The 22858-nt window shown below is 39.8% G+C and overlaps 1 protein-coding gene across 2 annotated transcripts in view; it reads right to left on the bottom strand.

Moving 5' to 3' along the window:
* raver2 (ribonucleoprotein, PTB-binding 2) overlaps nt 1–22858 on the bottom strand; it is a 97425-nt gene that overhangs the window by 57349 nt on the left and 17218 nt on the right. For both annotated transcript variants that reach the window (XM_085386789.1, XM_085386788.1), the window contains exon 2: nt 17077–17143. In XM_085386789.1, the coding sequence (XP_085242915.1) occupies nt 17077–17143 (67 nt within the window). The remainder of the gene's footprint in view (nt 1–17076; nt 17144–22858) is intronic.

Here is a 22858-nt window from a genome sequence, read left to right on the forward strand (position 1 = left end):
TCCTTGCTAGGTGTGAGGGTTTTTTTTAAACAAGCTAAAGTGCGTGTGCGTGTGGAAGAGCTTTATTAACGCATCAACTTTCTACAGCACACTTGGTCCTAATGAAAGTCTAAAGAATTTTAAGTAATTGACACCCAAAACGAAAAAAGTACACAGACAGCAAGAGGTAAAAGGTGTGTGTGTGTGTGTGTGTGTGTGTGTGTGTGTGTGTGTGTGTGTGTGTGTGTGTGTGTGTGTGTGTGTGTGTGTGTGTGTGTGTGCGCGCACGTACTTGCGCTGTGTGATCAAAGATAACAGTCCAATCACATTTGCGTGGCCTGTGCCGATTTGCATTTAGTGATTCACGAGGAGACAGATGGACAGATGATGACAGCGAGGGAAGAAAAAAGAAAGTGGAGGAGGAGGAAGAGGAGGAGGAAGGTACAGAGTAGAGGGAGTGAGCCAGAGAGAAAAGAAGGGAGAGTGGTGACAAGCTGCTGTCCAGGGAAGCAATTAGATGGACTCTGCTACTGTCACTTAAGACAGGAGGATGGAGAACAAATAAAAAAGTGAAAAATAGGAAAAGAGCTGTGTTGAATCTTATAAGGTTTCGCTTAGCTCGTCTTGTGTAGTCCTGTGAGAACAAGCCCAGAGATGCACAGAAACAGGCAATGGCTAAGCTTCAAACCACATGCAGTAGCTGTAACGTCAACAGTCCAACTCCCATCTGGATGACCTCTGTTGCACACACACACACACACACACACACACACACACACACACACACACACACACACACACACACACACACACACACACACACACACACACACACACACACACACACACACGCTTTCTGTCACTACACTGAGAATAAAGGCAAAAAGCCAAAAAATAATCTTACTAAGGTGCATACTTTGCTCTGTCCAAGAGCCAAATGCTCAGCTCCAATTACTAAAACCCTAATATGAATAATTAATCTCAATGTGTGGTAAAGCAGAAGCAGTCACATGAAAAGGCCTCCTCACAACACCAGTCACGTATAATCTTCTTCAACCCAGTCATTACAAAGTAAATGATGGATGATGACAGCCGACTTGCATAACCCTGTGGAAATACGTTTATTAAGTTTGAAGTTATAATTTCATTACACCGATTTTAGAAAAGGTGGATCAACAGTTATGCTCACAATATCATTCTAGAGATGATTTGGCAGGCAAATATTGTAACATTATTTCTGCACAGCCTATTTAAATGGCTGTACCCATTTACATGTTTAGTTTGCTTTTTGTTGGTCTCGATAAGATTCAAAACACTAATGTAGGAACATTATGCCAGATGATCATCAGTTTAGGCAATTTTCTATGATTAAGATTGGGCACTGCTTAGATCTAACTTCTATTCAGTCAGCCAACGTCAAGTTCTTATCAAATCCTGAGTCCAAGAAAGAAAATGGCAAAGTGATGAAGCAAAAGACCTTAAATACACACACAAGTTCACTTGTAACTTTTCCATAATTCTCTTATACATTATTACATTATTCAGATGTGTTAGTTGTTGGATGCACCCATTGTTTATTAACAGGTTCTAAAATATATTTTTTTCCTTCACTCCCTCCAAAGGGCAGAGCTACACTAAAACTTTGTTGTTTTTATAATAGCACACTGATGTCAGCCTGTTATTGTGACATCATAGGACACTGTAGTGAAAAAAATCAACAGTGTGTTATACAGCTCTCTCCATGTCCTTCCCACTGTCGCCAAGGTGCTTGCTTATCTGAGATCATCTAATTGTTGGGGTTTTCTCTGTATTATTGTATTACAATTATTCACCTTACAATATTAAGCACCTTAAGGTGATTTCTGTTGTGATTTGGTGCTATATAAATAAAGCTGAATTGAATTTATTGAACTGAATATAGTTTCTTAATTTTTCCTTTTTCCCAAGGTAGACTTTGACCTTGGGAGCTAACAATGAAGGTCCAGGTTAAATGCTTAGCCAACCGAGGTATGTCCCCCAAGGCCTAGTATGTTGTAAACTTTGAAGACAATACATAAAAAGTGTGGGTGATATAAAGTTTATCTGATTTTCACATTTCGTATCACATTGACCGGATTTTCACCAAAATAATATTAGCTTGAGCCGTTTTTGGTATCTACTATAATCACACAATATTGGAAAATGATATATTAAAAACTGACAGACTGACAAACAAGCGAAACTGATTCCATACTCCGTCCCATCAGCCGGAGAATAATCTGCAGGATGAATAAAACCTTTAAAATGTATCTTTATTCTTATTTTGTTAAATTTTATTTATCATCAATGTTCCCTCTAAGCTGCGCGCGTGCGCAATTGCGCACTGCTGGCACGGTCTCTGCGCACAGAAAATCTGCATTGCACACAAAAAAAAAAAACCTAAGCTGAATTGAAATTAAAATTAATACTTTAACAATTCTGTTTTGCAGTGTTAGTCAGTAAGTGACTGGCTGCTCCCGTATGGGATTACAACGATGCCACCTTATCCCATAGTCCAGCCAATGATGCGATTCACACTGGTATATACGCAGCTGATCAACGTGGTTGTCAGGCTATGACAGCGTCCTTATGTGCAGACACCGCTGTTTTAGCTAGCAAAGCGGCGTGGCTGATGTGGAGTGAAGCCACGTTAATGACAACGTGGACAACCATTGGAGATGTGAGCAGGACAGACGGAACAATTGATGGAAAAAGTGTGGACTTTATACCAGTTTTTAAATTGTGTTGATGGGCCACGTAAAACCAGAGTTATGATAAAAATATCTGCAATGTTTGGTTTTCCTCCTGAATACTATCGTTGTTTATATTTACTGCGGGAAGAAACGGTAAAAACTGCGTTTTATAAGGAAAACGCTCGAAAGCCTGTGAGCAAAAACAACGCCAAAAAACCCCACCCTTTCCTATTGGTGGAAAAATGTATCATGTCGACCAATCAAAAAATGATATGGCAACAGTTGTTTAGGAAGGGGGAAGTTTTAGGAGTGACGGCGGTGTTTTGAGATGTGAGAGATTTGCGACGTTTAGCGCAAATCCTGTGTAGTTCGTGTGTCAATAGTTTAGTCAATAGTTTTGTTGTGTGTGTCAGAACAAGGCGACTGCTGAATGTTGCAGGTGTTACAGCAGTGATACATCTGCTGTTGTCAGGCCTGCAGGTATCAGGCTGTTGTTCTCCTTCATCTCATAGTGGACAGAAATTATTTTTTGGCACAAATAATTTGTGTGGCATCAGATTTGATGCAGAACAGCTGATTGTTCTGTAAATAGTTTGAAATGTTTATTTAAAAAAACGCCTTGGCGGTGGGGTGCCCCCGGCCTCTCGGCCTGGGGCTCGGTCACTCAGGCACAGCTGGGGGCCGGCGGAGCTCACGGGCGCGTCACTGCAACTCCCCCTGACTTCTGCTCCGCGGCTGCTGGGCGAGCCCTCATCTGGGACTCTCCTCAGCTCTTACTGGAACAGTGGCGCGGCTGCCCCTCTGTTGGTCTTCCATGGTCTCTTGTGTTCTGGGGGCCTCTGGATGTCTGGAGTTTTGATCTCCTCCATACCCGCTTCACACCCTGGAGGACGGGGCTGTGGCCCCCCCACACTCCCTAGCAGATCATTACATGGAGAAACCTTTGGAATGCAAGCATGCTGATCCACACAGGTATGCACACATGGGTATTCACAGACGCGGACTAAAGCTTTCTTGGCTTCTACCTCAAAGCACACTGTGCGCTGTCTATCTTACGTGCTGCACAATATCGTTTATTATTTAGTAAATATTGATATCTATGACTAGCTAGTTTATTGTGATGGTGCTTTGTTTTCTCTATTATTATGTTGCTCTTTGTTGTTTGCTGTCTCCTCTGTTTGTTTTTTGTTTGTTTGTTTGTTTTTTTCTCCATACAGGTGACCCAGGAGTTCTTTTTTTTTTTTCTCTCTCTTCCCTCCCCTTCTCACCGTCTCTTCTCCCCTTTGGTTTTCTTTCTTTCTCTCCCCCTCTTTCTCTCATTCATTCCCCCTGTCCTATTTATTAAAAAAAAAAAAAAAAAAACGCCTTGGCTGCATTTTTAGGTAAACAGCTGCAAAAAACTTTGTTGTTTGCAAAACTCAGTTACGTTTTTGAAGAAGTAACTATATAATTAATTGCCCAACATTAGTCATTATATACTGTATTTTGCAGACAGAGAGTTACAGGACTCTCTCCCAGACCACAGACTTATAATACAAGTCAGAGCTTTATAAAAAAAAAGAGAAAAAGAAAGAAAGAAAGCTGTGTTTTCAAAATTGGAGTTCAAGTTATTTTTACTTCCAATAATATTAACATTCTACACAGGTCATGAACAAGATTTTTTTTGTAATTTTCATTGTAAGTGGGCTAAAGCAGTTAATTAAAAGTAGTCTAACATAAATGTAAATGCTGTAATTTGATTATTTTAATAAACCATGTAACTTGGATGGATTCGATGCTGGCGTGACCACAGTGCACACGTCTGCTGTTGCTCACAGTGGTCCAAGTGTCCACTCAGGGAGTTTGTGTGTTTGCTCAGACACATGAAAAATTAGAGGGAACATTGCTTATCATTGAGAAAATTTGTTGAAAATTAAAAAGTTAACCGTTTCAAGATACACTTATGTTGTTGAAGGATGGGGTAAAACTCATGTTATCAAAAATGGCATCGATACCATTCTTAAAATTCTTCCAGAAACTTCCAACACTTTAAATAAAAAGAAAAAAATCTAAATATCTTTGAAACTGCTGCTGCATTTACTGAGCCTAAGCCTGAGGCAGTTATCGTTAAGCTCAATGTTCCTGCTTCCAAACTAAACACACCCTTCTAGACATCTGAAGCAACTAACAGCCAAGCTAATCAATTTTCCATTCAGCAACACCATTACCAAACCACACAAACCACCAGCAACACAAGTCAGAGATATTAATCTCTTGGAGGAATGGAGACAAATAAAAGGGAAGAGAACAGATTATGGATGTAAACACTGACAAAAAAAAGGACAAGGAAAAGCTTGCTGAGCGTTTTAATGGCAGCGACATCGAAAAAAGAGCAACGACTGCTGCAGGACAAGTTGCTGAGTACATCCCTTGGCCTATGCATTTTGGTATTTCGTCCATGCTGTCACACATGCATACTGTCAGAGCAGCAATAGGCCAATGAGCTTTTTGCCAGCATGTGCTGTCTTTATCAGTGCAACAACGAGGACAAAAGCCTCCACTGAAAGACAGGGATTCCCTGGATAACCCTCACTATTGTTTTCCAACAGCCCTGGTTCCGCAGCGCTGCCGCATCAGTACACATACCTCAGGATCGGCGGCATCACGTGAATGCGACGGTGTTGGATGGACGGATTGATGCCTTCAGATTTCTAACAGGCTGTTTAACGCCTCGCCCCATTTGTCAATGGTGCGTATGTAAATGTGTACAGACCTGCCTCTCTGCCATTTTCTTTTTTTTTTTTTTTTTCTGCCATTTTCACTCTCTGGCTGAAGTTTCACATCAGAGCTGAGTTAAGTTTTAGCAGCAGAGACCTGAAACCAAACTAAGACAAGCCTCAAAGCGTTTTCCATATTTAGTGAAAAGAAATTAAAGTATGGCCAAAAGTCTTCCTGACCTGAAATTGTAATTATATCTGGAACCATAATAATTGTCCCTCTCTCGAGGGACAATATTGAGAAGCTTTTTTTCCCATCCAGTCTGTGTGATCTCAAATTAATTGTCAATATAAATAATAAACAGTGTATTAACAGCAATGACACAAATCATTTCTTCAGGCCTTAGAAATGCACGTGTAGATGCAGTTAATCAAAGACTGACTCAAAAAGATGACAATTAAAGGTCATCGGGCCACAAATCTGCGTGGAATTTGCTCACACTGTTTTGTTCGAGCAACGGAGCAATGCATTCAAATTAAGCAGGGACAGTGGACAGGCCAATTTAGCGATAAACACATCATCATTTATCGAGAAAGCCTCTGGCAACAGGTGAGCCGTGGCATTCGGGACGCGAAGCCCACCATTTAAATTAAACACCAAATGAGCTGCAGTTCGAATGTGCCAAATTTGCAGCCAGCTCATAATCTGCTTTGATGAGATTTTATCAAGCGCTGGCGATCCCACCAGATAGTAATGTAGGCATCGAGGCTGATAATAATGGAGGCTTAACTTTTAAAATGCAGACCATGGGCCAGCTAACAAGCTGCCGGTAAAGTGCCTCCAATTTGCTAATGGTGAGGAGAGGCTGTAAGGAAAGAAAATAAGAGAAAGAGGGACAGATGGAGAGGCTGAAGGCAGCGAGATGTGGGAAAGCAACAAAGATCAAAGGATGTGAGAGGATTAGAGACTTTTTTAATGGAATATCTCCACTGTAATAAGTAGGAAAATAAGGAGAGCACGAGAGGAAGGGCAGGGAGTAAGTAACGATGTTACAGGTGGGTGTTTAAGGGGGGAATCATTAGCCAAGGAGCTGAAGCAACAACAAAACCACAAATGGAGACACTGAGATACACACACACACACACACACACACACACACACACACACACACACACACGTTAACACAGATTTGTGTACTGCAGGACACGCTGACATAAACACTCTCATCAGTATGGCCTAATAAGTCCAACAGTGGAGGCTGGCTCAGTGAACTGATATGGTCATGAGGTACAGATGCATGCCAAAGTTGTTCCAAGCAGCACTTTTCAATTACAACAGAGGTCAGGGGAGGAGCTAACAGAGGCTAACACACAAGCAGTAACAAAAACACCTCAGAGAATCATAAAGCTGAGGACCACTGGTTTGTAAAAACAATCTCTGTTGTTATACCATAAGAAATGAAACTGAAACAAAGGCTGGGAAATATGTCTATTTAGGAGATCTAAAAATAGATTAACTCTTTGTGGATCTATCTTTATGTAATCTACAGTGCACGCCCGTTAAAGGTGCGTATGTCCTATCCAATGCTTAAGAAATTCGCTCGACCGCCACCCAATGTAAGGGTCCACCTACAACTTACCTAGATTAATAATATTAGTCATTTAAAAAAATCAAATCAACAATGTTTTTAATGGAAATATAATTACTGCTATCCATGAACTTTCAAATGTACTATTTTAACAAGAAAGAAAAAAGTTGCAGTTATTTACCTGCACTGATAAACAGAAAAAAATAGTTTTAGTGGTTAAATGTTATTAATATTCTTAATATATTTATGACTCAAATTTGGATATAAAAACAAATAGTTTGAAATGTTTTTTTTAAACAGACTTGTAAAATATTTGTATTTTCTTGTTTTTATGACAGGTAGTCTAGCACCTGTGTGTTTTGTTACATAATAGAAACGATGGCAAGTCCGCACAAGCTTTTCCAAAGAAAGAGGATTTTGATTCTGTGGGCCACGTGGGTAGGAGTGATGTAAATTTCTTCAACAAACGGTGAGTGCGAAAGCTTGCACGCCTGCCAACTGCACGCGCACACGCGCGCACACGCGCACACGCGCGCACACGCGCACACACACACACACACACACACACACACACACACACACACACCAGCAGAGACTTTACATTAAAATCAACTAACTGCCCATGTGCCCACAAGGCGGATTTCCATTTTCATTGAAGTATATCATAGGAATGACAAGCCGGCCATCGTGTCTCCAGCTCTCTAGGCTTGAAATCTACCAGCTAAATACCAAACAAATACACTTAATGTGTGTTGGGATAGAGCTGTGTGTGGTTTTCCTTTTTTAAAACTTTCTTTTAGTGCCTAAAATGTTTGCACAGTGTTGTACATTAATTGGGTCACTTCGGGCACACATACTATATCTAAAGTGAAAATGAAATAAAAACCGAATCTCTGCGTCTTCTAAAATGACGCAAGGATTGGCTCTCTAGAACAAACAAAGCACACACATATAAAATCAACAGGCTCTCACACTCCCCAGAGACCATCCTGGTAGTGAAAATTATTTGAGTCCTGTGCACACTTGATAGTGTATTTGAGCCTGCATATTTGATACACTCACCTCGGGGAATAAGTCTGTATTTCACACCAATTATTGAAATTCCTACACAGCCATTTTCTGTTCTCCCGGGGACATACATGGTTTTTTTCTTTACTTTCTTGACAGCTGTGTCTGAGCCTTATAGGTCTTTTAAATACCAAAATTGATGTCTGGAGATAGAAATGACTACGGACCAGGGATGACCTGGAGGACAAACGTCTATGCAACATGTTCTTTGTAGAGAGGTCTGAATGTGGCTGTAACCTTGGTGAGTGAGTCATCTCTGCTTCCCAGTTCCTGGATAGCGACTGTTTTGCTTTTGCTTGTGGTTTTTGCTCATTGTTTTGCGCAAATGAGGTTTTGTCATTTAATAACATAGTAACTTTGTGTATTTGAGAGGACCATTGTGAAAGAGAGCAGAAATGTTTTCCCACACTGGGTAAGACATTATTTAATTAAGATTCATTTAAAAAAAGTTGCAGTTTACGAAAGAAAAAACGAGGTTAACAAAGGAAACGACAGTTTCCTTTGTGTGATTAATATTTCATGGCGTGTTTATTAAAGAGCCAAGGGTAATGATATCAACAGCAGAAACATTCATGAAACCAATATAAAGCCCGTTTCCTATTTTAGGCTAATTTGAGTGATCACTGCTGTGTTCAGTATTAAAGTGTAATGAAATTTGCATTAGGGCTCAATATTTTCTCTGTTAAAATATTCAAACAAATCTCTTTGATCAAAGTAAATTCTTCAGGAGGTCCAGTTCAAACTTGATAAAAAGCATCACACAAGGACCACCCTCCTCGTCCCTCAAGATAGATGAACAGATTACTTAGCCTGGCTGGTCTTGACTCAGGACCAGCAGGAGCCAAGACTGATTATAGCGTGCACCTTCAATTCAATTCAGTTTTATTTATATATCGCCAAATCTCAACAACCGTCGCCTCAAGGCGCTTTACATTGTAAGGTACACCCTACAATAATACATACAGAGAAAAACCCAACAATCATATGACCCCCTATGAGCAAGCACTTTGGCGACAGTGGGAAGGAAAAACTCCCTTTTAACAGGAAGAAACCTCCAGCAGAACCAGGCTCAGGGAGGGGCGGGGCCATCTGCTGCAACCCGTTGGGGTGAGGTCCATCACCCCCTCACCTTCAGTCCGTCTCCAAAGTACAGCACTACACTCATCAAAAATATTTATTTTAAAATCATTATTTCAGTAATTTCAGTTGGAAAGTAAGCACATTATTTCTGTCTATATTCTTTTAACTACTGTAAATGTCATTCAGAATCAGAATCAGAATCAGAATCAGAATGGGTTTTATTGCCAAATGTTGAGCAGGTTTACAACATTAGGAAATTGCTGCGGTGCTTCAGTGCAAACATGCTGTCATAAATAGCACTTAAATAGACATGGAAAAAAATAAAAGTAGGGATAAGAATTAAAAGTGCTACGTGGAAAGATATGTGCATGAGATATACATGAGATATATACATGAGAATAAGAATTAAGAGTGCTACGTTGAAAGATATATACATGAGTGCAGGTGGTGATCAGTGCCAAACATAGAATGATGCAGTGAACACAGCGTAGGGTCATGTGTTAGTGGCGGGTACAGTCATATGGTTATTGTTCATGTGTCCAACAGCAGAGGGGAAGAAACTGTTCTTATGGCGAGAGGTTCTGGTGCCCTTCTGAGTACCCTTTCAAATATATAGATGTATAGTTTTTTTTGTTTTTTTTTGGCAAGCCAAAATAATAAAATACTGAACTAGCAAGGAAGCTGCCACAATGATTCACCCACAGGAGCCCTTCATGTGTACAGTGGACTCTCATGAGATGTAATTTGTTTTTTCAATTTTGTGTTTTTTTCATTATTTTAATGGTTTTCTATCTTAAATAGAGAGTGAACACAGGTCACTGACTAATTTCCGCAAAGTCTACAACATAGATAATACTGAGTCTATTACCACTTACGTGTCTCCTCATGCAAAGTGGTTATCAGCTTGTAAAATCCAGTTCCAAGAACCCTATTTTATATTGGCAATCACATAACACATTTACATTTTTAACATGAAAATACAACTGAATATAAGATCCATCTATCCAGTTCCTTACTCAGCTTCTCAAATCAGGATTGTAGCATGGCTGGAGTCACGTGTCAAAAGGCCAGAGGCAGGGTAGGCCCTGGACTGGTCACCAGTCCACGCTGATTACCAGTCATGACTCACCTGTCAGTGGAGCCAGAATCTAGGAAAAGGTCACCAACATGTAGCCACACATCTGAAAGCATATTGATATGCTCTCTAGATATTTAGACTGTACTAATGATATTTTAACCTTTGCCATTGATTAAAATGCTATTAACAACTTATACCAAGTACATAATAAGTTGTTGGCATGTAAAACCCTCAACATCAAAATATATTGTTTCACCAACGATAGGAGGATTCGGGCTGTCGGAAAATGAGGGCTGCACTTGAGCTCTACAAGTTTCATTCCCATAAAGAGACAGTAAATAGACACGCGCACACATGCAGAGGCTTTATGAGAGGCATGAAAGTAAAAATCAACAACAGTGAGTATCTTTGTTATACTTTCAGCTGCAGTTACATTGTTGGTTTCTACAGATCCAAACTGCTGATGAGTTTACGATCCTCTCTCAACTGAAAGCTGATGAAACTAATGTATACACTACCACGTGTCACTAAGAGTGCGGAGGATTCGGAACTTGAACCTTAACTTTGTGACATTTCCTCCCTTTCACCTTGACATCATCAACCACTGCAGCACAGAAAAAAAGAAAGAAAAGAGGAGCAAAATCTTGGGGGCGATCATGGCTCAAGAGTTGGGAGTTTGCCTTGTAATCGGAAGGTTGCCGGTTCGAGCCCCGGCTTGGACAGTCTCGGTCGTTGTGTCCTTGGGCAAGACACTTCACCCGTTGCCTACTGGTGGTGGTCAGAGGGCCCGGTGGCGCCAGTGTCCGGCAGCCTCGCCTCTGTCAGTGCGCCCCAGGGTGGCTGTGGCTACAATGTAGCTTGCCATCACCAGTGTGTGAATGTGTGTGTGAATGGGTGGATGACTGGATATGTAAAGCGCTTTGGGGTCCTTAGGGACTAGAAAAGCGCTATATAAATACAGGCCATTTACCATTTACCATATTCTTTCTAAGCTGTGAGATTGAAGAGAGTGTAGGTGAAAGAGAGACACAGGGAAGGGAGCAAAAGAGAGAGAGAGAGGAAGGAGAGGGTGAGTCAGACTGTAAACACTCGGTTGGTGTGATGTTATCCAGCTGCCATGAAAACTGATCCAAATGGCTGGCAAGTCTGAGCAACCAAAACACAAAAACAGATACACGCAAGACCAACATTACTCTCACTATAAAACACAGCAGTCCATTTGTTATGACACACACTAAACATATGCAGACATGTAAACAGTGCGTCACCGCAAAAGCATGCGCACACCAGCACAAAACTACAGGAGCTAAATGGACGTGTGCGTTCAGCTTAAGTGACAAGGCGACAAGCCAGGGAGTTACATGGATCACAGCAAAATATTCAGTCCTTCAGCACACACACTCAGACACACACACACTCACACACTGGGTAAATGCTACAGTGGCTTGAAATCAATCCTCCACACCTCTAACTGAACACGCACGGACACACTAACACGAGCTCAGGAAGCATTTTCTAGCCTGTCTGCTGAGGCTGCAGTCCACCTACAACAACCCCATTTGTACTTATTTCAATAAGATTACAGAGTTAATGGGCAGAATAACAAGGTTTAAGCTGTGGAGGCTTGTCTACTACAACACGAAACACAAAGACACACCAACAGCCAGGCTCAGCAGGACTCAGGGAATGAAAAAGAAAACATTTACAAGAGATTCATTGGTTTCATGACTAACAGTGGTTAGGCCTATCTGAGAACATCCCCAGTTCCATAAAATCTTGGGACATTGTGCAAAAATGTAAATAAAAACAGAATGCAACGATTTGCAGACCTCGTTGACTTATATTCTATTCACAACAGAAAACACAAAGCATATCAAATGTTTAAATTAAGACATCTGACTATTTCACGACTCATTTTTAATATCACGGCAGTATACGGCACGTGTCAAAAAGATTTGAACAGGGGCAACAAAAGGTTGGAAAAGTAAATAGTACTAAAAGGAAACAGCTGGAAGAACATTTTGCAACTAATTAGGTAAAGTGACAACACTTCAGTAACATGTAAAGAGCATCTTAGAGAGGTAGACTGGCTGGGCTTCATCTTAAATTAGCATCTACAAATCATGGAAAAATGTCCAAATAATGTTCTGCAAAAAGAGAAATCTTTGTGTACGCTGAATTAAAAACAGACATGCTTCTGTCATGCAGGTTAAAGCAGATTATTCACAGAACAAGCCATATGTGAACATGATTCAGAAACGTCACCAAAATGGGCCAAACCTCATTTAAAGTGGAATGAATCCAAATGGAAAACATTAACAACCCATCATCTGAACTAAAGAGGAGAGAGACTGTCCAGCCTGTTATCAGCGCTCAGTTCAAAAGCCTGCATCTCTGATGGTCAGTAAGTGGATACGTTCCTAAGGGAGCGCCAGCTTGCACATGTGGAAAGGGACCATAGGTGCTAAACAGTACATGCACGATGCATATTTCAGCAAGAAAATGCTAAACTGCATACGGCATCTATTACAACAGCACGGCTTCGTAGTTAACGAGTCCGGGTGCCTCTTCAAAAAACAAAGCATAAATGCTCAATGACATAAATATGACAACACAGAATAGCTTAGAAGATAAAACCTACACGAAAGATAGAACACATTTAAACAGAAATACAAATGAAACCGCTCATGAATGGGAATATTAATATACAACCGATAGGTCACACTACAAACCTTCTTCCACTAACAAACTTACGCTACCGTTTTTGTGTTTCACTGAACAGACAACCCCACAGTGGGACGTCCACTAAAGATCCCTGGTACATAGAAAAGAACCGGCTGGAAAAATTCAGGCAGTGTCAGAAATGCAAAGATTGAACTTTCAAGGAGACTGCTGCTCTGACCCACATCACAAACTGACCTATCCAAATATGATGTACAAGAACATCAGTGACATAGTAGCTCAGACTCCTTTGGCCAATGAGCTAAAAATGACATGTGATATACTATTAGGTGCTTCATATGTGCCATTTTTTTCTTTAAAGTTTAGGGAGAAAAGGCTCAAATTTGAAAAACATTAGAAACAGCAATGGAAATACAGCGAGCCTTTGTTCTCACATACTAATATCTAAATGTATCACAATGTGAATTTCACCACACGTTCACTCAGTCACTACAGAAATCCCGCTTCTCTGACAAATTAAAAAAAGCAAACCACACTTTTTTGACCAGCTTCAAGCTAAAACAAAGCTAACGCAGGAAAAATAATGTCTTGAGGAAAACTCCTTGCTCCTTCCTTGGAGCAACCTCCTCACCTGCCACACCTTTTCTGCAATGTAGCACTGTTGAGTGCTTAATAAAAATTGATGACAATATTACCTGGGAAAAGATGTTGAGGAAAAAACAAAGCTTGCAACCTTACTTTCACCTGGGGCCCTCAGCAGAGCTCTGTGAGGCTGTGTCTTAATGCTCCTGAAAATATTCTCCTTCTTAATTCAATCAGCTAATGCAATATTGATACAACGAAAAGTTCCCACATTATGTTGTGAAATTACTGCAGTAAGCTCTTGAAATAAAACTGAGTGGTGCTTCAGTGAAGGAGAAAGCGACGGAGAAGAGAAAAAGGAGGAAGGGTGAAAGTGTTGGGTTAATGGAAAACACAGACCATGAGAATGGCAGGCGGCAGTGTGACAGAAGGAACGGCAGAGAGAGAAAGAAAGAAAATGGGGGGGGGGGGGAGGAAGGACATGGTTGCCACTGGTAACATCACTGTGTTTTTTTAAGAAAACTTAAACTTTACCTAAAACAGCCTCTGATGCTTAATTCTTATTCCGCTCCTCCCACCTCATCAGTGCCTAACACTACCGCAGCGGCCTAATTAGTACAGTGCAGTGGCCGCTGGTCCGATGAGAGCCTGTGTTTCATCAGGCTCTCATTTGCTCTGAAACACCATTAACCTTTTGGACAGGCTGGTGCTTTGATATCTCAGCTGTTTACAGCTCCGCTCGACTTTCCAAAAGTGTTTTGTTTCAGGTGCTTGGCTGACTGCTGCGACTAAATATAGCCACTATGGAAGATTTCCCTGGAAAGGGACACACTCTAAGGGCAGAGGGTCGTGTGTGTGTGTGTGTGTGTGTGTGTGTGTGTGTGTGTGTGTGTGTGTGTGTGTGTGTGTGTGTGTGTGTGTGTGTGTGTGTGTATTTGAAGGTCCTCTCATATTTCCTGACTTATGAGGACTTAATGTGGAAAATTGTCATTACAAGAAGCTCAGCTTTAAAACAGCAGGAGGAATTTGAATTGTGATAGAAACTGCTAACATATGCAAGAAATATATAATACTTTCGTTAAGTTAGACATGTAGTGGTTGAGGTTTAATCAGTTAATACTTGGTAAAATAACAGTTTTGAACATAAAAACCCCAAATCATTAACTGAATGATAGTAATAGCAACTAATCTATGGACAATCCCCAAGCTTGTTTTCAAGTTTAACACACGCACACACCCCTACACCCACACACACACGTAAACCTGTGAAACAGAACTAGTTAGTTCAGTTGCTGAAATCAGATATCCATGAATGTTCTTGACTGCAGGGAGGGTTGGTGCCTATCACAGCTCTCACTGGGGTACACCCTGGACAGGTTGCCAGAGCTATCACAGGGCTAACACAGAGAGACACAATCACTGATGCTCCCATTCACACCTATGGCCAGTTTATAATCACAGATCAATCTAACAAGCATTTGTTTGAAGTGTAGGAAGAAGCAGAAACTAACTGGGGAGAATCCATGCAAGGCACAAGGAGAATGTGCAAACTCCACGGCTCATATGGAAAAGGCTTTCCAGACAAATGATTGTTTAACAATCAATAGTCAGGGAATAACTCAAAGTACAACTAAACAGGGCTGCTGCATTGACGTCGTCCTATCATGATGCTATAAATACTGTAATGTACAATCTAGTTGTGGAATACAGATGGCGAGCGCTGTAGACTTCACATGTAGGTTATCAGCGGATATCAGTGAACTTTTTGTGACAGTTCCATGGACCGTGAATAAAGCCAGACACTAGGGATGGCATTCAAGAAAGAAACCCAGGTTCTCTGGCACAAAACCAAAGGATTAATGTTTTCTAAGAAATAAAAAGAAGCCTGATGGGTACTGAGAATACACTGGGAGCACACTGAGACCAAGATACACTTGTCCAGGATTTTTGGCATAAATTTGGTCAGGACTACAATAGTGAAAAACAGTCACAATAGTGAGGCACAGCGGTAGGTTTGCAATGACATGGGCTGCTTGAGTGCAAAAGGTGTTGGGTAGATGACATTTATAGATGGTGGCGTGAATGTCTGTGGATATACCAAAATACTATCTGACAAGATGGTTTCCAGTCTCCACAATTCTGGCAGAAGAAGAATGTTCCAGCAAGATAACGATTCAAAACACACTGACACAGTCAGAGAAGACTGAAGGTAAGAACTCTGACCTGGAAAAATATCTCGCCTGGCTTGAATCCAATCAAACACCTTTGAGGTATTTTTATGTGAAACCAAGAGCAACACACATCCAAGATCTCTGAAAAGTAGCGAGATCTCTCCAGAAAAAAAAATACTGACTCAGTCAACAGAATAAAGGACGTGAGATGTTGAAACAAATTATATATTCAAATCTTATTGACAGATGAAATGAGATCATGTCATTTTTTAAAAGTATATCTAAACTATAAATTTTTCATTTTACACAAGAATACACACTCTGGAAATGAACTTGCAAGCGTTAAAGTTACACTGTGACAGGTGATACAAGTTTCAAAATTTGATATTTTGGTGATAATGCACTGGGGTGTACTCACATCTGTTGTGTATTCTAACTATAAATACAAATTACCCGTGACAGATATGGGATAGCTGTGTGTTTAGGGTACATTTACATTTACATGAACATTTACAATTTCAGCCACAGGACAATTTCATCACCCATTACATCCTGAAATAGCAGTTAAGGGACAGGTTAGAGTTAAGCATTGAGTTGGGGTGGTTATTATTAGGGGATAACTAAGGCTACGTTCACACTGCAGGTCTTGATGCTCAATTCCGATTTTTTGATCAAATTTGATTTTTTTTGTCTGCGTGTTCACACTAAAAATAAAATGCGACAGCAAACGCGCTCTAGTGTGAACGCTCAAAGCGGCCCGCATGCGCAAAAGAAGACGTCACACACAACGCGCTCTGTTTGAACCCAGAGCAAACAGTATTGTTTGACTGATGGCCCTTAATATAAAGACTTTGGACTTCACGTTTCCCAATTTTTGCTTTAAGTTATTTTGTTATTTACATAATAATGTAGATAAACTAATAATTACTCTTATTGCTTATTGTTTTAGAGAGGAGCGGTGCTTCAAAGGATAGTTGCAGATTTCTGTCAGAATCTGCAGATTATACAGGACAAATAAAATGTTTACGTTTCTCCAACGTTGTCTTCCTAACAGTTTCACTGACATCTACACTGGATGGCCAGGAAGCGTTCGCGATGTCTTATCGGGCGCTGATAATTGGCATCTGTCTTGTGTCAGTGACGTAAAGGACGGATTTAATGCGACATGACCGTTCAAACAGCAGTCGCTTTCTAAAACATCGGATATGTATCGGATTCAGTACCACATACGAAAGTGACCCAGATCGGATTTGAAAATATCGGATTTGTGCCGTTCACACTGTCATACCATGATCGGATATGGGTCGCATAGGGTAAAAAAATCGGATTTGATGCGCTTTCGCCTGCAGTGTGAACGTAGCCTAAGGTGGTTAGGATCTTCAATAGCACAAGTACACAAGTGTGACTTTGTGTGTATGTCAGGTTAGAGTTGAGTTTTACCTGTTCCTTTGTTGCGGTCCACAAAGCAGTACTTCAGTTCATATTCTTTCAGAATTTCATGGACTTCCTATAAAAAAAGTAAGGGACAATTTGGTCAAACAGAATGGTAGAAGTCATTAATGTAAAAAGAATAGAGAAAAAAAACTACAAAACTCTTGATTATACAATAATCAAAGTAGTATCAGTAAACCACAATGATCTTAAAAAACTGTTTTGGAAAAATATCAGAATAAATGCAAACACAATGAAAGACTTAAGCAGTGAATATACAAGGGAAAAAAGGTTCTATCTTAAATGGAAAAGTAAGCTATTACATTCCAATACACAAACTGTGAGAGAAACCTTTGCATTATTAGCATGTGACAGATGCTCATCATCTTTCTCTACTCTAGTCTAGTAACAGCTATTGACTCAGATAAAGGTAAATTTTTGTCATATATAATTATATAGTCTAATGTCATAATTGATACAGGGCTCAATGTTAACACAACTTAGTTATACCAACAACTGAAATAAACTGAAACCCCATTAAAAAAAATCTCCTTTACTCCACAGATGAAGATTTATTCTTTGCATAAGCAGAAGTAAAGCTTTTTTCATTTAATGTTGTGCTTTTCTGGTGAAACTGAAAGAATGGATGCTGCACAAGAAAGCAAAAGCAAAGCTTTGAACAAAGTTGTGGGGATAATGGTACAAAACAACTAAAAATAACGCAAATTTTCAAAATAACTAAGAGCTCAGACAGCACTTACACCCTTTAAAAAACCCTGATAATGTCAGCATGATTACTTGAAACTCACTTTTCAATCGAACAAACTTCTCTGCAAAAATGTCTTTGATGGGAAGTTTCCATATTTGCACTGATTTGTTTTTTTAAACAGGTAATTGTTGTTTTTTGTGTTGTTCAAATGAATAATACTAATACTGTGCTTGACATTCTTCCATCTCGCATAGCTAAGGACTGTTTTGATGTAATCAGACCCAGTATCCTATTTCTTATGAACTTTTCCTTGCTCTCAGGCTGTGTTCCTTTGACTTTTAAGCATGCTGTAGTCCACCCGATTCTTAAAAAAAGAAACTCTGACTGTTATGACCTTTCAAACTACAGACCGATATCTAAGCTTTCGTTCTTGTCCAAGATCCTGGAGAGACTAGTTCTCTCCCAGCTCCAGGCGTACTTGGACACAAACAATATTGCTGAGAAATTTCAATCTGCTGTTAAGCCATTGCATAGCACTGAAACAGCGTTGGTTAGAGTTCTTAATGATATTCTTGTAATCACTGATACTGGATGCTCTATGGTCCTAGTTTTACTGGACCTCTCTTCAGCCTTTGATATGGTGGACCATAACATTTTATTATTAAGACTTGAGCACACTGTGGGTATTAGAGGCACTGCCCTCGACTGGTTTAAATCATATCTCGCTGATAGATCCTTCTCAGTTAACTTGGGCACCTTCTCCTCTTCCTCCGCTCCGGTCTGTTGTGGTGTGCCTCAAGGACCAGTTTTAGGCCCTATTCTCTTCTCATTGTATTTGCTCCCTCTAGGCGCAATCTTTGAAGAATACAATATCGCCTTCCACTGTTACGCTGATGACATACAGATCTATTTTGAACTTACTGATGACCTTGCTGTGTCCCTGCACTACTTTCAAGAATGCATGCGGGAGGTCAAAGAATGGTTCCTGAGTAATTCTCTTGTTTTAAATGATAAGAAGACTGAGATTGTGGTTTTTAACAGTAAAATCCCTCGTGCCCAACTCTGTGCTGCTCTGGGTTCCTTTGCTAGCTCTTCCTGTTACTATGTCAGTAACTTGGGTGTACTGCTGGATAGCTCGCTCAAAACTCGATAAGCAAGTGTCTGCTGTAGTGATATCTAGCTTCCCCCAACTGCGCCTTATCTCTAAGGCTGGGCATTATGTTCCGCATAAGGACCTGGAGAAGCTTATTCACGCTTTTGTGACCTCCAGGTTGGATTATTGTAACTCCTTGTACTACGGTCTTCCCTCTTCTCTTCTTCTTAGACTGCAAACAGTCCAAAATGCAGCAGCCCGCCTCTTTACTGGTACCAGGAAATTTTGCCCTATTACTCCTGTTCTAGCTAGCTTGCATTGACTTCCCATAAAGTACCATATTCAATTTAAAATATTACTCCTACATTCAAAACTATTATTAAATCAGCGCCGAGTTATCTTAGTGAACTTCTCAAACCACATGCTCCTGCTAGAACACTTAGATCTGCCACTCAACTACTTCTGACCCAACCTAGATCTCAGCTGAAGTCCCGGGGTGACCGTGCGTTTGCTCTGGCTGCCCCGGTACTGTGGAATACCCTTCCTCTCGACATCCGCGCATCTGATTCCATTGCACTGTTCAAATCACGACTAAAAACCCACTTATTCAATCTTGCCTTTCCTTCTAGTTAATATTTCTTTCATGATTTTATATCATGCACTTTTATGCTCATTTAATGTATTCTTTGCTCTGTACCTGTTGCTTTCCTATGTATCAGTGACAGCTACCTGCTTGAATACCTAGTAGTTGCTTTCATCCTATTTCTATTATCTTCCTTTTATTCTCTATGTTACTTGTTAAGCGCCTTGGAATACCCTTGGTTTTTAAGTGTGCTTTATAAATAAAGTTTATTATTATTATTATTTTTGGGAGTGTATTCTTAAAAAAGAAATGATTCTATCTGGTGTTGGGCTAATACAAAGATCAGCACTCTATCCAACTACACAAGGGGCACAAACTAATACTAAAGTACAAAAGCAGATTCCACTCTCCAGCAAAATGTGTTATTTCAGAATCAGAATCAGAATCAGAATACTTTATTGATCCCTGGGGGAAATTATTTTTTGTTACAGTGCTCCATTTTAAACCAACATTAAGACAAGACAGACAATACGCTAACTAAGAATACGCTAACTAAGAATAGTACAATAATAATAGGATAATAATAATAATAATAATAATAGGATGTAATAAAGGTAAGTAAAAGAGAAAAAAAGATCATAACACAATACGTTACAGCCTCTGCTGTCCACGGCTGACTCTGTTAGCCTTCCTGATAGAGTTTACTGATTTTTTCTTTTAAAGATATGCAACAAGCACCCTTGTGGATTTAGTCACTATCATACCTGTCCAAGAGCAGCAATACTGAGGCACTACATAAACGTGGAGGTATTCTCTCCCTCTACTTTTTATGTTCCTACCCAGTTTTATTCAAACGCATAGTCAACAATACAAGCTGGTTTTTAGAAGGGCTTGAGCATGAACAACAACACAAAAGTGGCAACAGTCTTTCATGAATTGATAAGCATTTGTAAGGACACAGCAGCTCTTTATTTTGCTAATGCTGCCTATACGCCGTGCTCTCCTTTCCTGTCATTTAATGCTGGTTAGTTTTTGTGCTTCCATTGAAAGACAGAAAACAAAGAAATCACCTTTGCATAATTATAACACTGGAGCTCTCTTTAATACAATACTCGCACTAGAGCGAATGTAGCTTTGGCATTTGTGGGAGGTCAGGTGGACAGACACTTCATAGAAAACATTTCCACTTTCATTTATCGCATCAATGTTCAGTCAAACAACGACGGAGGTGATTAGGCTTTCTAATGTGTACAGTCTTCTTTCTTTCTACCCTTCTAACAGCCCACTCGTGCACACAGAACAGCCATGTTTTATATCAGCGAAGGCCATGCAAGGCAGCCCACACAGAGGGTCAGCTCACTCACCCTTAAAATCAGTGCAGAGCGAGCTATAATCACAGAGAGGGGGGAAAGAGCCAAAGAGAGATATAAAAATCTATATACAAAGAGGTATTTTGCTTTGGACTTTTGGTGATTCAGCTGTCTTGCTTAAGACAGAAGTGGTTTCAGGGTATTGGCAGCATTATTCTGAAAGTACACTGAAGGGTAAAAAAATCTACCTGAAATTAAATAATTAAACAAATTAAACTTGTTTGATTATTTCTGTTTGTACTGTGAAATTAAAAAATATCCTTTTCTTAAGCATATTAAGAGAGTTTGCTTCATTAGAATTGACAAAAATAAAATTGTATTTTAGAAAACGCAGTGGAAAAATACACATCGGCATATTTCGTCAGCTGTCAGGAAATGAAGACTGCATCATGCTTTCAAGGGACTCAATTATAGTCAAAAACGAGCTGGTAAACAAAGATTTTTTTTTGTTTTTTCTTGCATTACAATGCCAACACACAAGCATATCATTACAACACCGGTTACAAGCAATTAAATAACAAGATAAACATGGAATTCAACAGGAAAGCCACCTAAATATGTCATCATTTCAACAAATGATTCCCAAAGCTCTACTTCTTTGTCCTTTGTTTAAGTGCTTGCATGTTTCTATTCACTTAAAGCTCTGTCTCACAATTGTTGCTTTTCTTCTACTCTTTTTGGTCTTTGTCTGGCATTAATGGCGTGTTTCTGACAAAAAAGCAGAGCTCTTATATTAAGAGGAACACCAACTTGAAGCTAGAAATACCCCTGTGTATGTGATGAAGAAAAATGACAAGTAACAAAAACACGGGACTTTTTCTTTGCCTCCGCATCCTGTGAAATGTAAAAGTTATTCATTAGTAGTTACTGCTCTGGACAGCGTACGGTCAGACACTGCGGTGCACTTTGTGACACTGAGACATGGCTAAATTACACCACTCAGTGACCATCTTTCTCCAAAGCCATTTTATTGCATGGCCCTCTGCTATTCTGTACTTAAATTGAGCTGAAAGTTTGTTTCTCACAGCACTGGCACATCACAAGACATTTAAAGACTATTTTTAGGAGCACAAACAATCCAGCCTCCCGTCTTAGCCGTACAATTTACCAGTTGAGCACACCAGGCTGCTCCTTTTTTTATTTTATGAAATTCCAGTTTGTTTCACCCCATTTCCTTTTACATTCCATGTTTTAATGATCTCTACTTCCAATCATGCTGTTCAATAATGTTGCTCTTTGTTTCATTGAGAGTTCCACTACGCTATTTCAACAGCTTTCTAATTAGCACTTCTGTACGTGTTTCAAAACAGCCACTGGGCTCAGTACAGAGACACAGACAGGCAAACCTACAGACCGGATTGGCAGTACGGCTGAATAAATTTGTATTATTCTGTCTAATGGAGGATTCACAATTTCAATATTTTTTGTCTTGCACTTCATCAAGAATGCAAGACAAAATAGAATTCCTTATTAAACTGCCCGCCTTTGGGCTATTCAGTGTGTGCTCGGCAATTGGATGCGCATATCAGAGTCCATCTGCTGTTAGATTTTTAGCGAGGAAGCTTTGACTATTCCCTGTTGATTATCATCATTATTATTATTATTATTATTACTTCATCAGAGCTAGGGCTGAACGATTATGGAAAATAATCTAATTGCGATTTTTTGCCCCAATATTGCGATTGCGATGCGATATGCGATTATTTTTTAAGGTCTTTGTCTTCTGTATTATTAAACAAAGACAAGCAATACATCATATAGTATGGCCAATACTATATTACATTAATTTTAAACTGTTCTTTCCTGGAAGACAGACCTCTGTTATGATGACATGAGGTGATGCATGAATTGATGACTGACATTTTTATTTAACTTCTTCAATCACAACAGTATATTTGAACATACACAATAGTTTATTTTTAGCTTACAAACATCTGAGCATAAAGTGCTGACAAGGAACCCTGGTGTAAACATTAAAATGAAAGTCAGTACAATGTGCAGATTGCAGAAATATACATAAAAAAAATCAGTGGCTT

The sequence above is a fragment of the Rhamphochromis longiceps genome, linkage group LG17 (assembly GCF_057381845.1).
Source record: "Rhamphochromis longiceps isolate RC_006_pf linkage group LG17, R_longiceps_female_GT1.1, whole genome shotgun sequence".
In the NCBI taxonomy this organism is placed as follows: domain Eukaryota; kingdom Metazoa; phylum Chordata; class Actinopteri; order Cichliformes; family Cichlidae; genus Rhamphochromis; species Rhamphochromis longiceps.